The sequence below is a fragment of the Athene cunicularia genome, assembly GCF_003259725.1.
Source record: "Athene cunicularia isolate RWA chromosome 1 unlocalized genomic scaffold, athCun1 chr1_part1, whole genome shotgun sequence".
Lineage (NCBI taxonomy): Eukaryota > Metazoa > Chordata > Aves > Strigiformes > Strigidae > Athene > Athene cunicularia.
In genome coordinates this window covers 15,305,853-15,330,309 of record NW_020799091.1, presented here as the reverse complement: position 1 = coordinate 15,330,309, position 24,457 = coordinate 15,305,853, and the positions used below count along the sequence as shown (strand labels likewise).

Sequence of the window (24,457 nt, the reverse complement as noted above, 5' to 3'; positions counted from 1 at the left end):
TCTGCAGAGAGACCTGGACAGGCTGGAGCCATGGGCTGAGCCCAACTGGAGGAGTTTCAATAAGGCCAAATGCTGGGGGCTGCCCTTGGGCCACAACAACCCCCAGCAGCGCTACAGGCTTGGGGAGGAGTGGCTGGAGAGCTGCCAGTCAGAGAGGGACCTGGGGGTGCTGATTGACAGCTGGCTGAACAGGAGCCAGCAGTGTGCCCAGGGGACCAAGAAGGCCAATGGCATCCTGGCTTGTGTCAGCAGTAGCGTGGCCAGCAGGGACAGGGAAGGGATCTGACCCCTGTACTCGGCACTGGTGAGGCCGCCCCTCAATTCCTGTGTTCAGTTTTGGGCCCCTCACTCCAAAAGGGACATTGAATGACTCGAGCGTGTCCAGAGAAGGGCAACGGAGCTGGTGCAGGGTCTGGAGCACAGGTCGTACGGGGAGCGGCTGAGGGAACTGGGGGGGTTTAGTCTGGAGAAGAGGAGGCTGAGGGGAGACCTCATCGCCCTCTACAGCTCCCTGAAAGAAGGGTGCAGAGAGCTGGGGATGAAACTCTTTAGCCAAGTAGAAAGCGATTGGACAAGAGGGAATGACCTCAAGTTGTGCCAGGGAAGGTGTATTATAGATGTCAGGAAGTATTTCTTTCCAGAAGGCATTGTGAGGCGTTGGAATGTGCTGCCCAGGGAGGTGGTGGAGTCCCCATCCCTGGAGGTGTTCCAGAGTTGGGTCGATTTAGAGCTTAAGGATATGCTGTAGGTGGGAACTGTGCTAGGCGAACGGTTGGACTAGATGATCTCCAGGGATTTTTTCCAACCTAGATGATTCTGTGATTCTGTGAAACAGTTCTCCACTGATGAGCATTTTCAGAATAGTGTTTAACTTGCAAGAAACTCAAGGCCATTGCAAGCTTCTGTATCAACCTCCACTCAAAACTGGGACATTTCAGCTCAGTGTTAAATCAGGTTGCTCAGGACTGTGTCCAGCAACTTTTAAGTATCTCTGAGAACTGAGGCTCCACAGCCCCTCTGAGTAGCCTGTCTCCAAGTTTGATCAACCTCTTTGTAAAAATTTTGTTTACAAATGTCTGACTTGAATTTCTGCTGTTGCAACTTCTGTCCACTGCACCTTGTCCACTGCCTGTATGTACCCTTCAAGACTTTGTATGCAACTCTTGTCTCAGTGTTTCCGGAGATGCTATTTCCTTGCAATGATCTTCCATTGGATTTCTGCTTGACCACTAGTAACAGCTCAGTACAAAAGATTTGGCCTTTCTACGTCTCTTTCCAAGGACTTTCTCCAAGTACTGTCCACTTTTGTGAACACTGCTGTAGTTCCTTCTTTGTTTTTGCTTCATTTTTGTGTCTTTGTGTTTGACATTAATGGTAGCTGGAACTGTGGAGTTTGGCATTTTTTCATTATTTTTATTGTGGGCTGACACCAGTCTTCACATTGACTGAAAAGTTGCTCGATGGCATTTATTCATGTGCTGATGCCTTGTATAAATTTTCAATACCAGAGTTGGAAAATGTTCAAATCCTTTTCTTTCCTCTTCTTTCTTCTGACAAAGAGCATAAGAAAAGATGTTCTAGAAAAGGACATCTTTTGTCTTAACATCATTTTATTGGATTGGGTTTTTTTAAAAGTTATTTTTTACATTTATCCAAGAGGGCTGATTCAAAAACAGGAGAGAAAGTTTTCTGATTGATGACTTCATACCTAACCAGAAAAAAAAAAACCAAAACAAACCAACATGTTCTCCTGCTTAGAAATTGCTTCTTGTGCTTTCCACCTATTGGGAAACCTTTCAGATATATCACCTTTAATGAACTGGGGTGTTTATGCCATATTACATGCTTAATGTATGGGTATAAATCTCATTTTCCTAATGGATATTAAAGTAAATGGGCCTGAGGAATTACTGTTGAAATATTTATCATTTTTCAGCTGTAGATTTAGTCAGAAGGAAGTTAGGATATTTGGCATTTTGTACACAGAGAAGCTTTAGATTTACAAATCTTAATTTGTCTTTTTCTTCAAAGTCAAGCTCATAAATGAAGCAACTGTTCCCAAACTGTCACTGTAATGTCACTTGCTTCCATGAAGTCATCACATTACTCTGTCACTATAACAACCTAACACTATCTGTTGTTAATGTCACAAAAAAAATTGCATTACTATAATTTTGAAAATAACTCTGAAGTGATGACTTTAAATGCAGCCTTTCTGCAATACATTTTGCAGGAAACCACCATTTTAACAAGAAAACTTTTGAAAATGAATCAGCTGTATTAAATATTAATCACACTGCAACTTGTAACTCATCATAAGGAAATAGTATTTCTCACTATTAAAACAGGCTCTTTTCTTCCTTTTCCCCTTATTCTTTTCTATATAATATAAACTGTTGAAAAGTTTTGTATGAAGCTAACACATTGGATAAATAGTATAGAAAAAATTGAACGCAAGTCAAGGTGGACAAATGAAAAACTACCTAAGTAGGAGAAATCTACTACAGAAATGCAGAATGAAGGATGAGTGGCTCTGCAGCTTTACTGCAAAAAATCAGGAGGAAAATGCAGCAACATGCTCATAAAATAAATATCAAATTTAGGAATACTGTTTGAAATGCACATGAAGGAGTCCTTGTGCTTTAATTGTGACCGCTCATCAGGCCTGTGCTGGGGGCAGTTTTCACAGGGAACTTCATAATGGATGTGGCTCAGTTGGGAAGACTCCTGGAGTCAACAGTGTAACCAGTCTGAGGTTTAGAAGTTAGTCTGAGGTTAGCTGTCATGGAGAACTGGAGATACTATATTGCCTTGAAAGAGCGGGCTGGGTGGTGACAAGATCTCAACCTTCATCAGGAATGAATCAAGGCACCTTGGCACAAAGAAGAGCTGCAAAATGGAAGAAACACCAGTGGGTAGAGGCTCGGTGTAGATGAGCAAACATGGAAAATCTCAAAGCAGGGAAGGAAATTCATGACTGAAGGGTGATCTGGGCTTTGATGGAGGTATCTCTGGCAGGAAAATGTCCACAGTCCACAGCTGTTGTGGCGCTTGAAATAGGAAAGAGCTGAGAAGGTGTGTTGGACAGCAGGAGAGCTGCGAGGAGGGAAGGCAGCCAGAGAGCCACCAGTAGACCAGGTCCACAACTTGCCCATTCAGATTTCCATTTTCATCTGTCCCTTTCCTTCTCACTAGCTATAGCCCATTGATGCCTGACAGGGCATGACTCTAGTCTAGAATTTCATGAACAGGGAAAAGGGCCAAGGGGGCTCAACAGAGAGGGAGGAGGAGAAAGGCTGGGGTCAGAAGCAGGAGCCAGAGCAAAGCACCCGAGAAAAGGGCTTTCTGCTCCTCTGGTTTGCTGATCTACAAGTGGCCAGATGAAGACCCCACAAAGTGATTTCTGTGTGGATTGTGACCATTACTGAGACTCTGAAGAAGATAAGATAGTACGATTCTGGTTTGGATGGAGTTAATTTTCACTATGCTGATGGAAAGTCAAAAGCTTCTGTTGCCCTGTGGGTATGTTAAATCTCCCAAGATCTTTTTTCAGGTTGACCACAAATTGCGAATGACATATTACCACACGCAGTCCCAAAGAGCTTTGGTGGCCTTCAGAGAACAACACGATGACAACAATGCTGAGTGAAAGCATCAGTCCATTTTCTCTTTGGGTCAGGACTCCCATGATCTATCTGTAGAAACAAGCCACCTAATTTGTGAAAAGTAGAAGGAAAAGGTAAATGCTTGCCATTTTTTTTTTCCTAGGTTAATTTAATGTCACAGTGATTCCTGGATTTCAGTTCCTAACAGGAGATGTGATAATCAGGTGATCAGGTCTGAATGCATGGGAAAGTATATGAGCATGATGGACCAAATCCAATCAGCTCTACAAGCTAATGGCTTTTAGATTTTGAATGTCCTCCATGACCAAATAAAATGGGAGGAGAAGGAAGCAGCAGCATTTTCACATCAGCTCCTGCCTTCTGAGCACGGACAGACCTGTTTGAAAGCAGTGACCTTAACTGCACCCTCTCTCCTGAGCCTGATTCTGTTTGATGTGGAGTAAGAGGAGATGGGCCAGAAGCCTTGCCTACATGTTTAAGAAAGAAACCTCACCTTCTGTTCAGGAACTCTGCGGGAATTTCAGACTCAATTGCATCATGCTTGCCACTTTAAAGCCTTCAGCAACTGATCACACACTTGGAAAATATTAAACCTAACTTAATCTGACATGGTTATCAGTGTAAGTCAACCTATCTGACAGCCTCCTTCCTTAGGGTTGCTACAGCTCCCTTGTACTCAGCAATGTCTCTAGAGAAACAGCAGGTGTTACATCTTAACATTATTCATAGTGATAATTGCTTGTTTTAAAAGGAAGCTTTTTTGTACATTTTCTTTGGGAATGATTTAATTCAATATTTCATACAGTGGCTTTGTTTTGTTGCTTTTTATTAGAGTTATTTTAAAATATTCCCTGTATTAAGAAATGAAGTGAGCTCTTATAACTAGTCTCCATATAATTGATTTAATTTTCATGTATTTTCAATTTATTATCATCTTGGGTCTGATCCATGGAATGATTCCAGTGATGAAGATCAAAACTGGCCTGCCCCAGCTGGGGTTTCTTCTGTAGACATTCCGCCTGGTGGGAAGAATTATTAACAGAGTTACACGAACATGGAAATTGTTGCATTGCCAATAGTTAGTTAACTCGCACTGTAGGAGATACAGCAGAGTGGGACCAATCATTGAGATTCCTGGAGTATGTGGCAGATAACTTCCTAACACAGCTGATGAGTGAACCAACCAGAGAAGGTGCCCTGCTGGATCTCCTCTTTGTGAACATAGAAGGGCTGGTGGATGATGTGGTGGTTGGAGGCCGACTAGGGCACAGTGATCATGAAATAACAGAGTTCTCTGTTCTTAGAGAGGCCAGGAGAGGGGGAAGCAGAACTGCCATCCTGGACTTCCAAAGGGCTGACTTTGACTTGTTTAGGCACCTGCTTGAAAGGATCCCTTGGGAGATGGTCCTGAAGGGTATAGGGGTCCAGGAGGCTGGGCACTCTTTAAGAAGGAAGTGTTAATGGCTCAGGAGCAGGCGGTCCCCAGGTGATGTAAGAGAAGCTGGCAACAGAGAAGACCACCCTGGCTAAACAGGGAGCTTTGGCTGCAACTCAGGGAGAAAAGGAGAGTTTACAGCCTTTGGAAGAAGGGGCTAGCCACACACAGTGATTACAAAGATGCTGTGAGGATATGCAGGGCAGAAATCAGGACATCTAAAGCCCAACTAGAAATTAAACTGGCTTCAGCAGTCAAGGATAACAAGAAATGTTTCTGTGAGTACTTCAACAGCAAAAGAAAGACCAGAGAGATCCTCCATCCCTGGCTAGACGCAGGAGGAAACATGACAACAAGTGATGAAGAAAATGCTGAGGTGCTTAATGCCTTCTTTGCCTCAGTCTTTAATAACAAGACGTTGTATTGAGGGAATCCAGCCTCCTCAGCCAGAAGACAAGAGACTAGGAGAATGACCCCCCTGCAATCCAGTAGACAGTCAGTCACCTGCTGCATCAAACAGACACGCACAACTCTATGGGACCAGATGGGATACACCAGAGGGTGCTGAAGGAGCTGGCTGGGGTGCTCACCGAGCCATTTCCATCATTTACCAGCAGTCCTGGCTGACCGGGGAGGTCCTGACAGATCGGAAATTGGCCAATGTGTTGCCCATATATAAGAAGGGTCAGAAGGATGATCCAGGAAATTACAGGCCTGTTAGCTTGACGTTGGTGCCCGGGAAGCTGATGAAGCAGCTCATCCTGAGTGCCATCACACAATACATGTGGGACAACCAGATGCTCAGGCCCAGTCAGCATGGGGTTATGAAAGGCAGGTCCTGCCTGACAAACCTGATCTCGTTCTACGACAGGGTGACCTGCTTATTGGATGAAGGAAAGGCTGTGGATGTTGTTTACCTTGACTTTAGCAAGGCCTTTGACACCGTTTCCCACAACATTCTCCTGATGAAACTGGCTGCTTGAGTTTTGGACGGGCACACGATTTGCTGGGTAAAAAACTGGCTGGATGGCCGGGCCCAGAGAGTTGTGGTGAACGGAGTTAAATCCAGCTGGCGGCTGGTCATGAGTGGTGTCCCCCAGGGCTCGGTGTTGGGGCCACTCCTGTTTAACATCTTTATTGATGATCTAGACGAGGGGATCGAGTGCACCCTCAGTCAGTTTGCAGGTGACCCCAAGTTGGGTGGGAGTGTTGATCTGCTCGAGGGTAGGGAGGCTCTGCAGAGAGACCTGGACAGGCTGGAGCCATGGGCTGAGCCCAACTGGAGGAGTTTCAATAAGGCCAAATGCTGGGGGCTGCCCTTGGGCCACAACAACCCCCAGCAGCGCTACAGGCTTGGGGAGGAGTGGCTGGAGATCTGCCAGTCAGAGAGGGACCTGGGGGGGTTGATTGACAGCCGGCTGAACTGGAGCCAGCAGTGTGCCCAGGGGGCCAAGAAGGCCAATGGCATCCTGGCTTGTGTCAGCAATAGCGTGGCCAGCAGGGACAGGGAAGGGATCTCACCCCTGTACTCGGCACTGGTGAGGCCGCCCCTCGATTCCTGGGTTCAGTTTTGGGCCCCTCACTCCAAAAAGGACATTGAATGACTCGAGCGTGTCCAGAGAAGGGCAACGGAGCTGGTGCAGGGTCTGGAGCACAGGTCGTACGGGGAGCGGCTGAGGGAACTGGGGGTGTTTAGTCTGGAGAAGAGGAGGCTGAGGGGAGACCTCATCGCCCTCTACAGCTCCCTGAAAGGAGGGTGCAGAGAGCTGGGGATGAGCCTCTTTAACCACGTAACAAGTGGTAGGACAAGAGGGAATGTCCTCAAGTTGCTCTAGAGAAGGTTTAGACGATACCAAGAAGCATTTCTTTCCAGAAGGGGTTGTCAGGCATTGGAATGGGCTGCCCAGGGAGGTGGTGGAGTCCCCATCTCTGGAGATCTTTTAGGAGTCGGGTTGACATAGCGCTGAGGGGTATGGTGTAGTTGAGAATGGTCAGTGTTAAGTTTATGGTTGGACTGGATGATCTTCAAGGTCTTTATCAACCTAGATGGTTCTGTGACTCTGTGATTGTTCCTGCTGTAATGAAAACGTACCTGATTAAATGCACAGACAGATGCCTTGTGCCTCCAGAGATCCTCAGGATGGATGTACTGACCTGTCTTTAATTCTCTTGATTCAAAGCATCATGCCTGAGGTGTGCTGGAGATACATTTCTCATCAGCCCCCAAGAGGGAGGTGTGTTCCCACCTCCTTTCACCAATACGTTCAGGGCATCCAGCTGCTGCTGTAACAAGGTTTCCAACCAGCTTACTAGTGTCTTACATTAATTAAAGGGTAATTTGAATTAAATGTGTGACAAACAACATAGTCTTTTGGATCTGAGGGAAAGCACTCATCTCTAGGATCTGGTGGTATCTAAATAGCAACTATGAGAGAACACCAGGGAGTCTAAAGTAGTGTTTACACACAGTGGCAAACAGTGACCAGCAGGCATCAGATACTGTAAAGCTGGAGGTCATAAACACACAGTTTGGAGATGATGATAGCAGCCCTGTCCTTGTGGTCCTGTCTCATTTTGATCAGAGCTAGTCTCACTCTATTTCACAATGTGGTGACTGGACTTAGGTCACCACAAGTAAGAGTCATCTGGCCAAGTGTAGGCATCTGTAGTATAAATGTCAACATTTGAATTAGTCACCCTTTTCTGTCTTCACCAACAAAATCCAGAAAAGATTGGTAGGGCATGACTATCTCACCCACAAATAGTCATCTAAAATCAGTCAGATATACTCCATCCTACAAGTTCCTAGACAGTTACATTGGAGAGGTTTAAAGTCAGTGAGTGGCACCCCAAATATCATCAGATGTTCTCAGAATGCCATGGGATTTTCTATAGGCATTCCAGCAGTTATTTCTTTATCTTTGTGATAGAACTTCTAACAAATGCATTTTTTAAAGAATATTGGTTTTGTCCTTTAGCCATTCCCCCCCCCCCAATCTAGTGCTAGGGAAAGTCTAGCAATTAACAGGATTGAAGATAACCAGAATATAAGTGTTCTGTTTACAATACATGCAAATTTTTTTTTTTTTTTAGTCTTGCAGTCTGTTCACCAAAGCATGGAAAGACTCTCACATACCTTGACAAGGTAGAAGAGGGGAAGACACCACCTCTGATACATTGTTATGGACTTGATGACTACTGTAATGTGTAAAAAGACTCTTTTAATGGAGTTACTGGATTTACAGCGCTAGTCTTGTGCCTTCCAAATTTTCTGAAACTTCTACACCATTAGACAAAGATAGGTTTAAATATTTCACCAGATCAGATCTTCCCATCCACATTAGTGGTTGGATTTTTACATCAAATTTACATTGATTTAAACAATTAGTATCAAGCATGGGCTGAGTGGAATCAGGGCCTTAGTACTGGAATCCTTATGGGAATAGCTAAAATGTACAGTAACTTGAAAAGTGATGTAATTTTTTCTCAAAGTCTCAGGAAAATATATAATTCATCTTAAAGCACTTTAAAATCCACTTCAAAAATTTAGCCTCATTAAAGGTCTTTAGACCCGTTAGAGGCGTATCACTTTAAAAGGACATTCAGGTTATGGCCTTTAAAACTTTTCAAAGTTTGTTGCTAATGGAAATGATGGATTGGTTAGCTAGGAGCATGAATACTCATTTTAGCAGTAAGGAAAGTCTGACAGCAGTGCATGCTCCTCTGAAAGGTGATGACAGTATACCTTATTCTCCCTTAACAGATTCATTCAGATTCTGAGCTCAGTTACACAAATAATAATACACATTTGCATTTAATTAAGCACCTTGAAATATGTGTTGTTACATTTGAATCCACTCTCAGTGCAGAGCAAATTAACATTTTTAAGAAAATTTTGAATTTAGGAAAATATTGAGGGTGGTCAGAACTTGGAATAGATTGCCCAGAGAAGTTTTGGAATCTCAACACTGGAGATGATACTAAAATTTTGAGAAGCCTGTCAAATTCTGAAGTTGGATCAAACTTCAATGCTGAATCTGCTTTAAATGGAGGTTCGAAGCAGATGACCTCCAGAGGTCCCTTCCAATCTAAATTACTCTATAATTCTTATTTACTAGTTTCAGCTTGCCTGACCTTACATTCAATGCAATTGTTATGAAATCAGTAAGTTATTTGGAATCTGTGACACTCCTCTCATTTAGAAAAGGAAGTGAATCTAATTATCTATTTAGAATTCCACTGGTGACTTCTTACTCTTAGACATTCCAGCTGAAGTTTAACTGGCTGTTGCATGCCAATTACGTGTTTTGTTGTAACAGTGTTAATTAATCCATGTCTACAACAAATCTCTGGAGCTCCTTGCAGGCTGTCCTTCTTTTCTTGCTTTTGGCATCGGTATAGTAGGTGCATTCTGCCAGTTGAGAGCTTTAGAATCTCCCTTCTGCTGTAATTGTCTAGTCGTGGATGAAGATTTGCTTACACTTTCAGATGGCAGAAGAACACTGGAGTTTCTACACCAAATTAAATTTGCTCTTCAAACTGACAAGCTATAAGGGCAGAAGCCAGTACAGAATTACTAAGGAACAGAGGCGAACACTCTCCTGCTTCACCACACACAATGATTACAACTGGTTGTATAAAGTTGTACTTCTTTCCCCAGGCTCTGTTCTCAACTGCACTGAGGCAAATTCAACTTAGAACGTGTACATTCAGCTCCTAGGATAGTCTCTAAGTGAAATTCAGCAATAACAAGCAGTTGTGTGAGACTGATCTTGCAAGTGAGGTCCTCAGACAACCCAGCAAGTCTGTACTGATCTTGAATTTAATAGGTGTTTAATGGAATACACTACCAGTGTGGGAGGGTTGAATGTGTACAACAAAAAAAACCCTAATATAACAGTAAACATCAAAGCAGGCTTGTCCTACAGTATGAGTCACACCAGCTCAGAAGACACTTTGCAGACAAATTGAAAGTATTAATGTTAATAATTGCAATTGTTCACATCAAACCTGAAATTAATTTGGAAGCAGATAAATACATATATCATTTAGTTCGTCATTAAGATAGTTAAATGTAGATGTCTATAGGAAAATGATGTGTCTAAGATCTTTCATACTCCATGGAGATCTAGTCATTGGAGACTTGAAAATAGATCAGCTGAACAGACTATAGGACACAATTTAGTTTCTGTCCCACAGGTACCTGGCACCATTTGAGATATCTTAGGCTATCTGAGACATCTGCATGGGGCTCTTAGGTCTGACCCAGGATCCACAGAAGACTCATGCTTTTCTGGACTTGTAGTAGAGGCCAGGTGGGATACTCAAAAGCATCCCAAGTGACCCCCAAATGCCTAAGTTTAATGCAGAAGAAATGAGTCTTTTGTTGATCAGAATCACCCTCAATTCATTTGTGCACATAAGGTTATTCTCTGCTCCATCTGAATCTCTGTGGGGATCAAGATATCTTTGGGACTGGCAGATATGTCTCGAGGTTGATGGAACACTTTTTGGACTGTTAGCTGGAGGCCAGGCAGCATGGCTTGGGGCATCCTGTGTGAAGGAAAATGGTTCTGTTGCCTGTGTTCTTTCTGAGGGCACAATTTTGGAAAAACGAATAAATGCCTCAATATGAATAGATTCCTGTAATTAATAGCCTCCTTTGCTTATTTTTTATTCCTTTGAACCAGTCATTGCCATGAAGCTCCTAGATGGAGGTGGCCAAAGAAAGAGCCGGGGGGAGGATGGACAAGAGGTGCAAATGCTGTGCTGGGAGGGTGGGATGCAGCCCAACAACTGCCAGGAGCTGCTTCACTGCTTCTCAGAGCCTCAGACCTTCATACACATAGGAATGAAGCATGGCATTCCTAAGCCTGACCTGAGGAAGAGATCTCCTCCTTTGGGTCATATGGGAGGAGGGTGACTTCTGGTACTGATCTTCAAAAGGATGTGGGGACAATACAGACTAGTGATTTGGGAGAAGGGAGAAAAGCAAAAGAACAAATGTCTGAGGGGCAGCTAAGATAGGCATGTACAGACGGTCATAGCAGTCACGCAATGGTTACCCTCTTGGAATAAGACAACAAAGGAAGCTACTGTGGAGAGAGCAGACTGATACCCTGAGATTACTTTCTCAACCACCTGAATTCTAGTCAGCTCCCTCTGCTGTAGCATTGTCCCATCTCATTTTCTTTTCTTAAAATTTATTTTATATCTGTGGTATTTTATGACAGGCATTGGCAAAGTCACAGTCTCCTCTTCACCTCATCTGACCAAGTTTTCTTTGAGAAAACCATTCCCTTGCCAAGGATAAGGCTTGGAAATGGTGAAAGGATGTGGTGATTCCCCACCCCACGGCTGCTGATTGCCCACCCTTGGTGGGTCACGGGACTCCGTGGTCATGCTGCTCGGTAGCTGCATTGCTCAGGCTGCTCGGTTGGGGGATCTTGGTGGGATCCTTGACACTGGACAAGTGTACTGGGTCTGGGGAAGTGATAGAATGACTTGGTGGATACTTGGCATTTAGCCAAAGTCAAACCAACACAAGTCATCTCAGACGACTTGGGGGTCTCATTGCCAAGTGGAAACCTGACTTAGTTAAGAATGGGGTCCATGAAGTGACATTCCTAACTGCAGTGATGTGCTGTTTACTGAAGATGAAAAATAAATGTAATACATTAACGACACAGGGGAGCATGTAAGAGGAATAACATTGGCACACAGTAAAATATGCCAGGACAGCACTAGTCACAGCCCTGAACAAAGATGAAGATGAACTTCTGGGAAAAATAGACATACACAGTAGAACAAAATAGACAGCAGTCTTCAGAGTTTCCCATTCTGTTCAGCCTCTAATATGTTACTGTACCAAAAATCAAGGCAGATTCTTTTTTTTTCTTTTTCAAAAAAAAACCACCCAACAACCCAGAAGTTGTTTTTGAAATTCAGCTGTAAAAAGAAGTCTGAGAGTGAGATCCCAGCTTTACTCAAACAGGAAAAAAACCAGAGAACTCACCATACTGGCCACAGAAACACAAACAGTTCACAGTAACTCATGAATGAGCTAAACATGCCAGTAAAACAAGGATATATAAAGTAAGTTTAGTCACAGTGATTCATTGCAGTGGTATGTGTCTTTTTCTCCAAGACCCCTGCACACTTTGCAGTCATTGTGCCTTAGGGGTAAGCATCATTTTATTTTCACTTTTGCCTGCACTGTCAAGCTCTATATAAGGACTGGTTGCCCTCAGCCTGTGTTATAGTCAGTGGAAAGATAAAGGCTCTTCCTGCTGCGATTCAGCATTTTGATGTTATAATGTCTACTTTAACATGAAGTCATTAACTCTCATTGGTTATTTCCCTCCAGTAACTATAGAGGGTGTCTGGAGTATTTGAGATAAAAAATTCCTATCAATATTGTCAATATTCCAACTGAAGCGAACACCTACATTGCCACTTCACAGAAGTCTGTATCACATAGGAAGAGTATCACCTCGGTAGTGCTTTGTTTGGTTCTCCTTTGCTGCAATTGTTGAGGGATGGTCAATGTTTGGCAGCGTTAGGTTCCACCCTGTGCCCACAGTCCTCTTTGTGAGGGCCTAGAGTCCCGTGGGCTGAGGGAAGCACCACCCATGGAAGTCTGATTTGTGATCTGGGCTCTGGCATGAAGCTGTTACACTGGTGGCAGTACTCTGGATCTGGAGACCACTGGACCACTGCAGTGTCTAATGTGGCCAAGGAGAATGATCACAGCAGAAAAGACTTGCTACAACTTTGCACCTACAGACATGCCTGCTTCTGTTGACATTTGGCTTTCATTCAAACGGTGCCTACTTGCCTTTCCCTGGCATGCCACTGAAAGGCTGGTTGATGGAAATCGAGGTTACTGGGCATCAACCACACTCTATTACATCAGTCTGAAAAACTGTCATTTGTTCTTTCCGGCTCCCTGGTATCTCATCCCCTGACCTACCCAGACAATAAACCCTATCACTAAATGGTTCCCTAACCTCTCAGAAAGGGTTTTAGTGGCTAGTACTAAAATACCTAGTGGATAATCATGACAGTACTTTGACAGCTTCTAAGGACTTAAAAGCACTTCACAAATGTGCAGGGACTCAGACTGTATCCTGCGCTAAGCAACGAACCACCTTACTCTATTTTCCAGGTGACATCCCTAATGATCAGAAAACAACTCAAGCTCTGTCGATATTATAAGAACGTTTGTTGTTTTATTCTTTTTGGTGGGTACAAAAACCACAGTTTCTTACACAGAACAAGATTATAAATAATATCTGTAACATGAGTGACCCGTAGTCTCTTTTGATTCTACACTGCAGACTGATGACGTACTCTAAACATTTTATCATTTTGTTTCTTGTATTAGACAGATGCAAATCTGTGGAACACGGAATGATGGAACAGAATGAAGGTAACAGCAAACAAGAGGATGACCAACAACTTTTATAAAAAAAAAGTCTCTCAATTTTATTACAGTGATGGCATTTTATATCAATTATTGCAATGAATTGTTCCCTAAGATGGTTAGAAAAAAGAATTGTGTTGTCCTCTACCGAATTTACATCAGTTAAAAAGCAAGCATGTTTCAATATTCCTCCTTTTTCAAAGAAAATGTAAATAATTTCTTTATTTTTTCACAGGATTTACATATTTATTATTTTCTTATCACAGTTTAGTGATTCATTTCTACAGCTGAACAGCTGAGTATTCTTCCATTGTATATATTGATGTTCTGGAGACACAGGTTAGCATGTTCATTGACTTCTATAGCTATTTTTCTCTCTTTGTCAAGACAAAGACCAAAATGTTGTCCTTTCTGAGCATGTTCTTCACAGTTTAATGCGCTAAATTGGCAAGTCTTATTAGTTTAAGTCCACTCAAGTGAAATTTGTTGCTGTTAATACACCCTTCCCAGCCCCCTCCCCCCAACAAAACTAAATTATGAATTTTCCTGATATAAAATCTGAGTTTGGGTTTCCGAGCTGAGCTCATGCACACATTGTTGCTGATGATGTCTGGCGCATTTGGACGTACTTCCCTTTCTCAGCCAAATTATTAGTTCATCAATGACACTCCCATGTCGTTACAGTCTGTGCTGTGTTCCCATCAGTCACCAACACAGTTTGATTAAGGCACTCAATTATTTTTTTGGTTTTTATGGTAGGTCCGATGCAATTACAGCCAATCCTGAACTTTGTCTAATTGCAGTTCCAGTATGCACGGCCTTTGGGCAGTCAGGAGTCAATACACGTCCGTTTTCTCCCACACTCCCTGTGATGGATAATCTGGCTTTGTTTCTTATGGCTTCAGAAAAGGTAAGCTAGGTGTGGAAAAAAAGGAGAAAAGAGAAAGTGTTACAATGTTTCTGTGCTTCAACAAACCAGGACACAGCAAACACCAAAATATTAAATTTTAGACATCTGCATTTTTTCATGTTAGCATTAAATATAATAATAGTCATCATCATAAATATAAAACATAGTCTTTAAATCTAGTAGGGGAAAAAAGACTAGCAATTCTGAGGGTAAATTTCATTACAATATATCATTACTGATTGAAATATAAAATCTGAATTTGATCAAGAAATTAACAGAAGAGGCAATACCTTCACCTAAACTACTTCAAACTACATTTATACACAGTGAAATGAGAACCAAGATCTTTTATGAATCTGAAAGCCTTAGCATCTGTGAATAAAGTCATGCACAGTTGTGTATAGGCTTAGACCTTTAACTAGGAATGTCAAGACAAAATATAACTATTGAAAATTGCTTATAAATTACAATAGCTATATCAGCACACGTTTAGTATCAGTAAATCTTAGAACTGTCTTCAAATCTCTTCTCATATATATATATTTTCCTGCAATCAGAGAGGGTGGGAACTTTCAAAGGAAATGTAGTTTATTGAGAGAAAATACAATTTTCTGTAGTTTTCTAATTTTTCCACAAGAAGGTTTAAAATTTTATTACCTCAGAACCTTAAGTTTCAGATAAATCAGAACAAAATATCTTGTTTAGGGACTAATTGAGTCAAGCAAAAAATTTGGATTTGTTAAAAAACCTAAGATTTGTAGTTATGCCACCTAACTAGTCATCCAAAAATCACTTAACAATCTCAGAGAGCTCTCTCGTGTGATATCAGAAAAAGACAAGATGACTAGTTTAGAATAAATGATTTCCAGATGACTAAAATTAGGGGAGGTGTCTAAGGTCAACCAATGCAGCAAGGACACCTGGAACAGGCACCCAAACTATGCTATGTTGAAACAGATTTCAAAGATACCATGTTAAGATATTAATTAGTGGGAAAATCTGATTTCTAGTCAGCAGAATCTATAGCCTGTGCAACTAACTCATGTAACTGGTGTGCAGGGATGCAATCTGAAATACCAATTGAAAAAAGAGACAGGAGGGTGCATTCACATAGGAGCAAAGGGATGACAAACGTCATAAAATCATTTTATTTGCCTTACTACTGATCTCTGCAATTAGAACTTTGTCCCTCTGAGCCCGGTTTCTCCTTCTGAGGTAGCAGTGAAATCCTGAGCTGGTGTTTGATATGCTGAAGTAATTTAATATATGAGTGTGTATGTATAGGGATGAGGGAGATTCCTTAACAATCCCAAACATTTCCACTGCTTCTGGGTACATGTCAATGAAAATGCACCAGTCTAATATTGTATTGCTATAGTAGTTCCTTCAAAAAAGAGTTCTCAGAAGTACAAGCTGCTGTTGTGGCACAGCTGGAGCTTGGATATAAAAGCAACTTTCCAAATCAATCACCCTAAAACCCTCAGTCCTCCCAAGCAGGTGAATTCAGGAAACGACCTCAGCTTACATAGGACATTAGGGTATTCTCCTTATGCTGGAAAACCTTGGCTTTGATAATCATTGATTGCAATGTCCAGAGTCACCCTTTGAAAAGTTTCCCCAATGCCACAGTACTTTGTGACAGGGACTATTACCAAACATATCATACATAATTCCAACAGCTAGATATAGAAAGGGAGGCAGAGCTAAATGAGGGGGTGGGGACCTGGGCCCATACAGTACCAAAAACCTCAACTACTGCCCAGCAGCAAATAAAAATCTATGCATTTGCAAAGCACAGACACAATGCAACGTGGGGTAGCTCTACATTGTGCATCTCCAGAGTCCCATTGCAAATGGATGTCAAGGACTGATAACTCCCCGAAGAAATGCACAGAACATGTTTTGGTCAATGGCAAGAAAAAACAAAGATGTTTTAGTTTTGGGAAGGTATGAGAGTCCAAACCAGATTAGAATGCAAACTTGGGTGGAAAAGGGACAGCTTACTCCAGATGTACTAAATTTCCCAGAAAGTCATCATTATGTACCAGCTTCTCTCCATCACTTTGATCAGCTATCTGTTCATGGCCATTCAGGGCTCGACACTGGGAAATCTGAGAGGTCAGATTTACATAGGATATCCAAGTTATGCTTAACTGTTGTTTAGAGCTCAGTCTGTAATAGGTTTCTGGCCATTGACAACACACTCAGGACAGAAAGACAGTAAAAAGGGATCCACCAAAAAAAAAAAAAAGAAAAAAAAAGAAATCAAATAAGAATAACATACTATTTCTCATGAGCCTTCCACAGAATAACAGAAAAAGCTGCAATAAAGCAACTCCTCTCTTCTCATGGCAGAGATTAACAACAGCTCAGCAACACACCACAGAAACAACCCAGACAGTTAACAAAGGCAGGAGGAGCAGGTCAAACTTCTGCTCGGGAAGGTGCCATAAGGAAAGTAAACAGTAAGTGTCTGTGTTATATTTTAAACTACACTATAGGTAATAAGCCAGGCTAATACTCTGCTTAACTATGCTGTTACAATTTCAGATTTATGGCCTGACTGCAGGAACAGTTTCAGGAGAGACTGGGATGAGAGGGAAAAGTCTTGGTATTTACTGTGAATATTACCCAAATTGTGAAAGTCTCCGTGCTTAGTGTATGCAGTTAATAGTGATAATGTATTTTCAAATATGTAATTAGTTTTGATTAAATTAGTTGTGGAATTAATCATGTGAAAACATGACTGCCCTGGTCCTGTTGGGAAATGGGAATTCAGGAAACTGATATCCTCAGTCTATATAATACAAACATCGTAGTCTATGTGGGTTATTTTGTTGTTCAGGCTCCTCTAGTACCTAGGTCACATGGAGATGTCTTTGGCACAAATATTTAAGATTAACTTTTAGTGAATTTTTCTATCATCTTGAATATGAAATTGGAAGTATACAAGCCAAAATAAGTACATTACACATTTACTGAGCCATCCTGTAGCACTTCATCTTTTTTTGTAATTTTTTTTTCATTGCCTTTTGTAGTTTTATAATTAATTTTTTTAACTATTGACAACAGCGTGGGATGGGAGAGCAAGAGAAGGCAGCTGAATTGGAAGGTGGTTCATGAGCTTCATGGCCCACTGAGATGGCCATGGAGAGGCGGTGGTGGTGTCTGGCTGGATACTGGGACAATCCCCTCAAAAGCCTGTGGGTTTGGGGTGAGGAGCTCAGTGGGGCTTTTCCCTAGAGCATCTGGAGGGAAGGCTGTTAGGCTTTGCACTGTTCTCAGGGCAGCAGCTCAACTAGTGTACTAAGGGCTTACTACTGATACACAAAAATGGGAAACTGATGCACAGGAGAAGAGGAAGGGATTGTTCCATCCTTAAAGCAAACTTCCTTCCCTGCCTTCACCAGATGCAATAGCCTGTCATCCCTTCTGAATGTCTTTATCCCACACATACAGACTAGTCCTACATTTTCATTTTATGCTGCCTCACAGGCAGGTGAATTTTCCTGATCCAACTCACTTCTGACTGGATTAAACTAAAAGAAAAAAACATGGTAATGAATATTAATGGCCAAGTGGGTTATTTAAGCTATTTTATATTAGTTTAAAAGATATACTATTAAAACTATTTGCTGTTAGCTTAAGAAGTCAGCATGTTGGTTACTCATGCAGATTAGAACCAAGAAATATTTTTCTGTATTAGCAAGTTATAGTCTCAATACAATCCCTTTACTCCTTGGATAAATAAACATATCAAAGGTTTCAAAATGCATCAGACAGACACATTTCTGCAGAAATATTTGTAACCAGTGTTGTGGGCTCTGTACTACTGCCAACTATCAGGGGTTTGTGACCAGCATGTGCACGAACAGATGGCACAGTCACCCTGTACAGAGCACAGCACACAGATAACCCCTCGCTGCCTGCGTGGCTAGGGACCTTGGCAGTCTTTCACATATAAGCGTAAGCGTTTTTGTAAGAAGTTCACATGCTGAAATAAGTAGAATGAAGAATTTCAGAAGTCTATAAATATTTGCTCAAAATCCTAGTTTTTTTTTTTTTTTTTTTTTTTTTTTTTTTTTTTTTCTGGTGAATTTTTAAATGTCTGCACTGTAAAATATTTTTAAGCGATTGTGAGAAGTTTTGACTGACCCAAACATGAATTTTCAATAAAATAAAATGCAATATGGGCAATTTTTATATAATTTTTCCTATAAGAATTCAACTCTGTGTTGCAGGTCCCACAAAAATCCAAACTTCAGAGAAAGGTACTTACGATATTTCCTTAAAAAATAAAACTCAGCCCTAATAAGGCTAAAATAAATTCTACAAGTATAATCATAGTATTTGTTTCACTGGAATCACAGAGCTAGGTAAGAACTCGGGGGATTGTTGAGTCCTGCCACATTCAGCATGCTAAGCCAGTTTGGGTCAGGTCAGTATTTGGATGAAAGCTTTGTTTTTCTGTTTGCTTTCTTTAAAACTATGTTTTGGATGCACTGCACCCTGTAAACTTTGTGAGGAATATGCTTTGTGGGACTCTTACTTTTATACTAGCCTGGGTACATTCTCAGCTGTGGGCATATCACTAAAGAATTTAAAGGAAAAAGATGTCTTCATTTGCATTTTGCACAATTACTTTTATGGGATTATGTCTTTTTAAGACCCTTATTATTGACAGCAGGCAGTGAATTTGGGAGATTTAATATTAGCATCGGGAAGTCCCGACTCCTGGTTCACAGTAATGAACACTGGCCTATGAGTCCCCCTGACACCTACTATGACTCACATTTTCACTAGTGAACAAAGTACACAGTTGTTTTTTTTTTCACCTGGGGAAATTGGGCAGCTCTGTTACAATTAAAATATACCCAGGATCATGACCTTGTACAACAGCGACAGTATGTTTGGGACAGTTTCCCAGCCAGCGTACGCCAAGCCCCCTCCCTTGCCCCCCGAGAACCCACCTATTCCTCGCAGCGCTCCAGCTATCATGCTCAAACACCATTCTCTGCTCACTCTGTGTTTGCTCTGTACTGTATGGTTCGGTATTGTACCGGCTGTGCCTTTAGACTGTAAGCTCCTCGGGACAGGGACCTGTTATGTGTTTGGCACACTTCACCTATTGTACAGCGCCGTGTACTCCAGCGCTATATAAATAATAAATAAAAAATAATAATTGCATCTCCAGTTGTTTTCTTCAAAAATTTTTCTAGGCAACATTAAAATTATATTCTTCATCTTCTTTCCCTACATTTTTGTTTCTTACTTCCACTATAGGGATGGCTCAGGGATTTCAGGAAAATGCAGCTCAAGCTTTTTGTTAACAGAGGAGGCGTGGTCTGCAATTTGCAAGGGCAAGGGAGCTCAAGGTAGCACAAAAGGACAAGGTTCCTAGCTGCACCTTCACTTATAAAGCAGCCAGTATAGCATGGGAGCTATGTAAAAGTTATATTTAGAAGCTCAATTTGCTGTTACGTGCCATTTCCAAAGGTCAGAGAGTTGATTTGACTAATGATTAGTTGGCAAGATACTCATTGCACGAATGACAACAAGTACATTAGTAAACCATCCCTGCATGCCTACTCAGGGGAACTACACAGGATGCAGCTTGGCAACATCAGAGGTTCAGTCTCTGAAATCACTGCGCATCTAAAATCTAAAATACACTAGCCCTGAGCTAGGTAAGGGGGTACATTACTGAAAGCTGAGGACGATAACCAAGGTCTATTCATTGTTTAGTGACTTTTTGTGGTTATTATAGTGGGCAAAGGTTGACCTGAAGCAGGATATTGTGAAAAAAATGCCACACAATTAGCATAAAACATGTATCAAAGGGAGGGTGAAGAAACAGGGTGAGGAGGAGGGAGAGAAGGTAAAACAACATTTAGACTTCTTGTAACAGTGCCTTGTCTTCCATTAGGTTAATGATGGTTCAGTGACGTTGCCTATCCTAAATCTTGATTATAATGAAGTCCCAGTTAGGGCCAACATTGAATACTAAAGGCTTACAGCAGTTTGTCACTAGTAGAGTGCAAACCTTTAGGAAAATAGACTGGCCAATCAAGTAATTAAACACTGGACCTCTGAATATATATTTTATGATTTCAAATAGTTGTCATCTCCCAACTGATTTGACAACATTGAGTTAACAATGTTTTTTATTAATGTTAAAAATTTCTTGCAATGCAGATGTCTATTAGCAACATAGAATAGTATACTGTACATCTGCAGCCAAAAAAACTGAACCACTTTGCACTGAAGTTTTTCAAAATATAAAGCTCTGTTCAGAAGCAAGCACCACTAGACAGACATGTCACAACACTGCGTTACAAGATGCATCACCCACTCACTGTAGTAGGCCCTAAGTCCTACCCCTAAATTTTAATACTTTCGGTTCCATATACGTTGTAACCTTCTCTATAAGTTGCTAAATTCTGGGTATTCTGCGAGGAAGTTGGGTTAAAAGTCTGTGCACTCTTTGCCACCTTCATTCGTTTCGCCTCTGCCCTGGACTTGTAACAGAACTCTATCAAAGCCACCAGCATTGCCAAGCCCAAGCCTCCAACCAGAATGTAGAAGACTCCAGCAACGTTGCTGAGACTCAAGGCACTCGTCTTGTCCTGGGGAAACAGAAGCGACACAGTTAACCCTGGAAAACAGACCCCCAGGAGCACAAGCTGTATGTTAAAACATTGGAAGTACAAATAAATAACAATGTTTAACTGAGATTAAGTGACAGTTGTTTACATACGTCTCACAAAATTTGACCTATCTGGATCTGTAAAATATATTTTAAGCGCCTAGTTTTCCTGGTCAGCATAAAAAAATACTACCAGTATATTGCCAACATATAAGGATGGCATTGCTCCACTAAGTGGAGAATTAAACAATTACATATCTAGCTCTCTTTAGGGGACATTTTAGTGCTGATATGAAACTGCTTTTACATAAAGAGCTTTAAAAGCCTTGGAATCCAGAAATCCAATTATATCAGACAAGAGACTGCTTGATCTTTACAAAACCAGTAATTCTATTTGTGGTAGGCACTGATGTTGATTTAAAAGATCCAGACTGAGTTGCTGATACTTAAATGACAGGTGAAAATAACATGTGAGGTTTAAGCTATTTCTTTGAGCAAACACTTCCTTTGAAAGTGTACACTGTACCATACATATCGTGATATACTGCCTCTAACCAATCACTGTATTTTGTTTCTATTTTATTACAGATACAGTTCTGGAACATGCCCATGGACTACTAAGGCTCAGCAATAGTATAATCTTAAATAGCAATTTATGAAATCTTATACATTATTCGTAATTTAGACAACAGTGAGAACTTTAGCAAAGTATTAAATATACATAATTTTATAAACGAACACCTTCTTGGACGTACTGTAGTAACTATTTTACATTCCTCTATATTTCACTGCTTAGTTATAAGGTCTATATTTTGATTTGAAATCCATGTGCATATTTAGCACAGTTCTCAAGGAACTCTCTTAGGATTCACTTCTATATACTATATCGTGTGCCTTAAGATACTTATAAAGCTTTATTCTTAGGCAGACAGTATAATCTCTACCTAAAGTAAGGTGAGTACTTAACTGATGACTGTAATCTCTATGAAATTTTAACTTACAAAGATTGTAAAATATTTGGATGTTTAATTTAAAGAGGCACTATTTATTGTGTAATCAGTAGATTAGCACAGTAACAACTCCGGTGGATGTGTAGACTTCTTTGAGGCTTATAGCCGGGTTCTGTTTTCTCTGTCTCTTTTTAGTTGGCTAAGAGGACTCTGGATATCTTGGAGGTGACTGTGTTCCTCTCGTGACAATTGCTAACACGGTGCTTGCAAACAAGGAGGCAGGACTGAGAAGGACCTGACCTAACACACATGGTGGGTTGAGGCTTTCTCAGCTGTCATCTGCAAGTACTCTGCCATTCTCTTAATTGGTTTGCCTCCTTTCTCCAAAGCACTTGTCAGAAAAAGCAAAGCACGTTGGAAGTTTGTTTCCCTGGCTAATTTTACCTGCTATTCATCAGGATAACTCTCAGGGCATGAAGGCAGCAAGCAGTCACTGCCCGTCACGCTTTCCTTTTAGCTCTGGACAGCACAAGCTGGCACAGAGACAGGTGCTGTGAGGAGATTTGACTCCCCGAATACAGGGCTGGCACTGACTGTGGTGCTTCCCAGCCATCACAAAACAACTGCTTCTGTGTTTGTCCCCAAATAGAGAGAAATAGAGAAGACTCCACTCCCTGGAGCTGTCAGGATTACTGTTTGGGAGGGAATGGACTAGGGTAAACACTGGGAGCTGTAGAGAGCTATTAATTATTGAAGCCTTTCACTTCAAAGCTCAAGTCTTTCTTGGCGCCTCAAGGAGCCAGCGACCTTCCCAAGGGCACCAGGCACAGCCACCCTTGGTGGCGATGAAAGGCAATCCTTCCCGCTGGTGTTTTTACTTTTCAGAAAACAGCTGAGTGAAGCCAGCTTCAAAAGGAGAAGGTATAAAGGGACATTTCCTAAGCAGTCAAAGGGGAAAGTCTATCCCCTCTAGGCAGGAAGGAAACAACTAACCCAACCTGCCTCCTCCAGAACCAAAAAACTACCTTGTAACTCTTCAGCAGATGCCCTGAATATGTAGGACAATTTTTGTTGATTTATATCACCGAAGACTTTAAAAAGTAATAGTGCTTCTTTAAATTAAAGTGTGACCGCCATCAAGATGGGGCAAAGCTGATTCGTTCTGTGTCTACAGCTGCTTATTTTATTTCTAAGTCATTTTGCTTATTACTTCCTTTACTGCTTTGTGAACACGATAGTAGGTCCCGAACTGCAGCGACTGACCTTACTTCCAGAGTCCTTGGGTCCACATTCACCTTTATCGTACCACCATTTGTTTTTCAGCTTGTCTAAGACGCCTGCCTCACTGAGTTTCAAAACGGCAAGGTTTACAGGAGTTCTTCACGTGGAAAATAACATAAATAACATTATATATGTTATTTTATGTTATTCAAGTAAAACTACATAGAATCGCATTGCAAAGTGACAGAGCAGAGGCCACAGTGGGTGCTATGTCGTGTACTGTTGGCCCAGGTTTAGAGACAGACATACGACCGGGACCTGCTCCATCGCTTTAGGTAACAGGCACATACTGCTGGGGAAGATTTGTAAATAAATAGTATGCAATTACTGTGAACCCAAAACTATTGGCTTAGACATATTAACAACATACCCTTCAGAGACATGTATAATACAACTGGATACACGAAATAAGAAAAATAGTGTGTTCCTTGCTTTCAATCTATTTTTAGTTTGTATGCATAAAAACTAATAATGTGACTTGGCCATAGCTATTTCATTTATTGCCCTCAAAACTATCCTGACAAGAGAAAGATGTTTCGTACAGTTTGCTGCCCATAACCACTTGGCACAGACCTGTAGTCAGGATGTCTGCATGCACAGAATTTAGGAGAAGGGCTACAATGCCCTTATCCTCAACTAAGAACATGACTGCCATCTTTCCTTTCCATTTTCTGTTTCAACGTTATTTTAAAATTAAAAGTTTTTCCTTAAATCTCACTGATTCACATAATTCCTTCATGGGTTCCAGGCTGATAATAAATTATTACTTGGAATGTCCTTCTTTTACTAGTGGTATTTGCTGTGGGTGACGTAACAGAGTTTAATATTGAGATGAAACCTAATCTGATACCTCAAAGACATGAACTGCTACAGTTTTACACTGAAATTACTTAAATTCACTGAATAACCTCAGAGTATTACGGTAACGCCCCACTTCAAGTGGTCGTACCAGTTTATTTTCTAAAAACCTATTAAATGATTAACAGACTTATTTTGTATATTTTCCACTTTGAATCACTGACTGTCCAATTCTTAAGGTGGATATAGAATATATTTATGTGCAGGTGTGCATGAAAATACAATATATATCAGAGAAGGACTTTGATAAATAGAAATGGCATGTAACAGCCTTCTGGTAATGTTATATGACATAGAACCTGATCCTGGGTGTGCCAGCAGATTCC

At 41.3% G+C, this 24,457-nt stretch overlaps 1 protein-coding gene across 5 annotated transcripts in view; it reads right to left on the bottom strand.

Annotated features, from left to right (window-relative positions):
• Positions 1 to 13,262: 13,262 nt before the first annotated feature.
• Positions 13,263 to 24,457, bottom strand: part of GRIA4 (glutamate ionotropic receptor AMPA type subunit 4) — a 238,583-nt gene continuing 227,388 nt past the window's right edge. For 2 of the 5 annotated variants that reach the window (XM_026860570.1, XM_026860532.1), the window contains 2 exons: positions 20,888 to 21,022; positions 13,263 to 14,401 (listed from right to left, as the gene is read on the bottom strand). In XM_026860570.1, the coding sequence (XP_026716371.1) occupies positions 14,237 to 14,401; positions 20,888 to 21,022 (300 nt within the window). In that variant the 3' untranslated portion in view covers positions 13,263 to 14,236. Of the gene's footprint in view, positions 14,402 to 20,774; positions 21,023 to 23,255; positions 23,371 to 24,457 lie in introns of all 5 variants that reach the window. The other 3 variants (XM_026860541.1, XM_026860559.1, XM_026860550.1) reach the window with 3 other exon arrangements.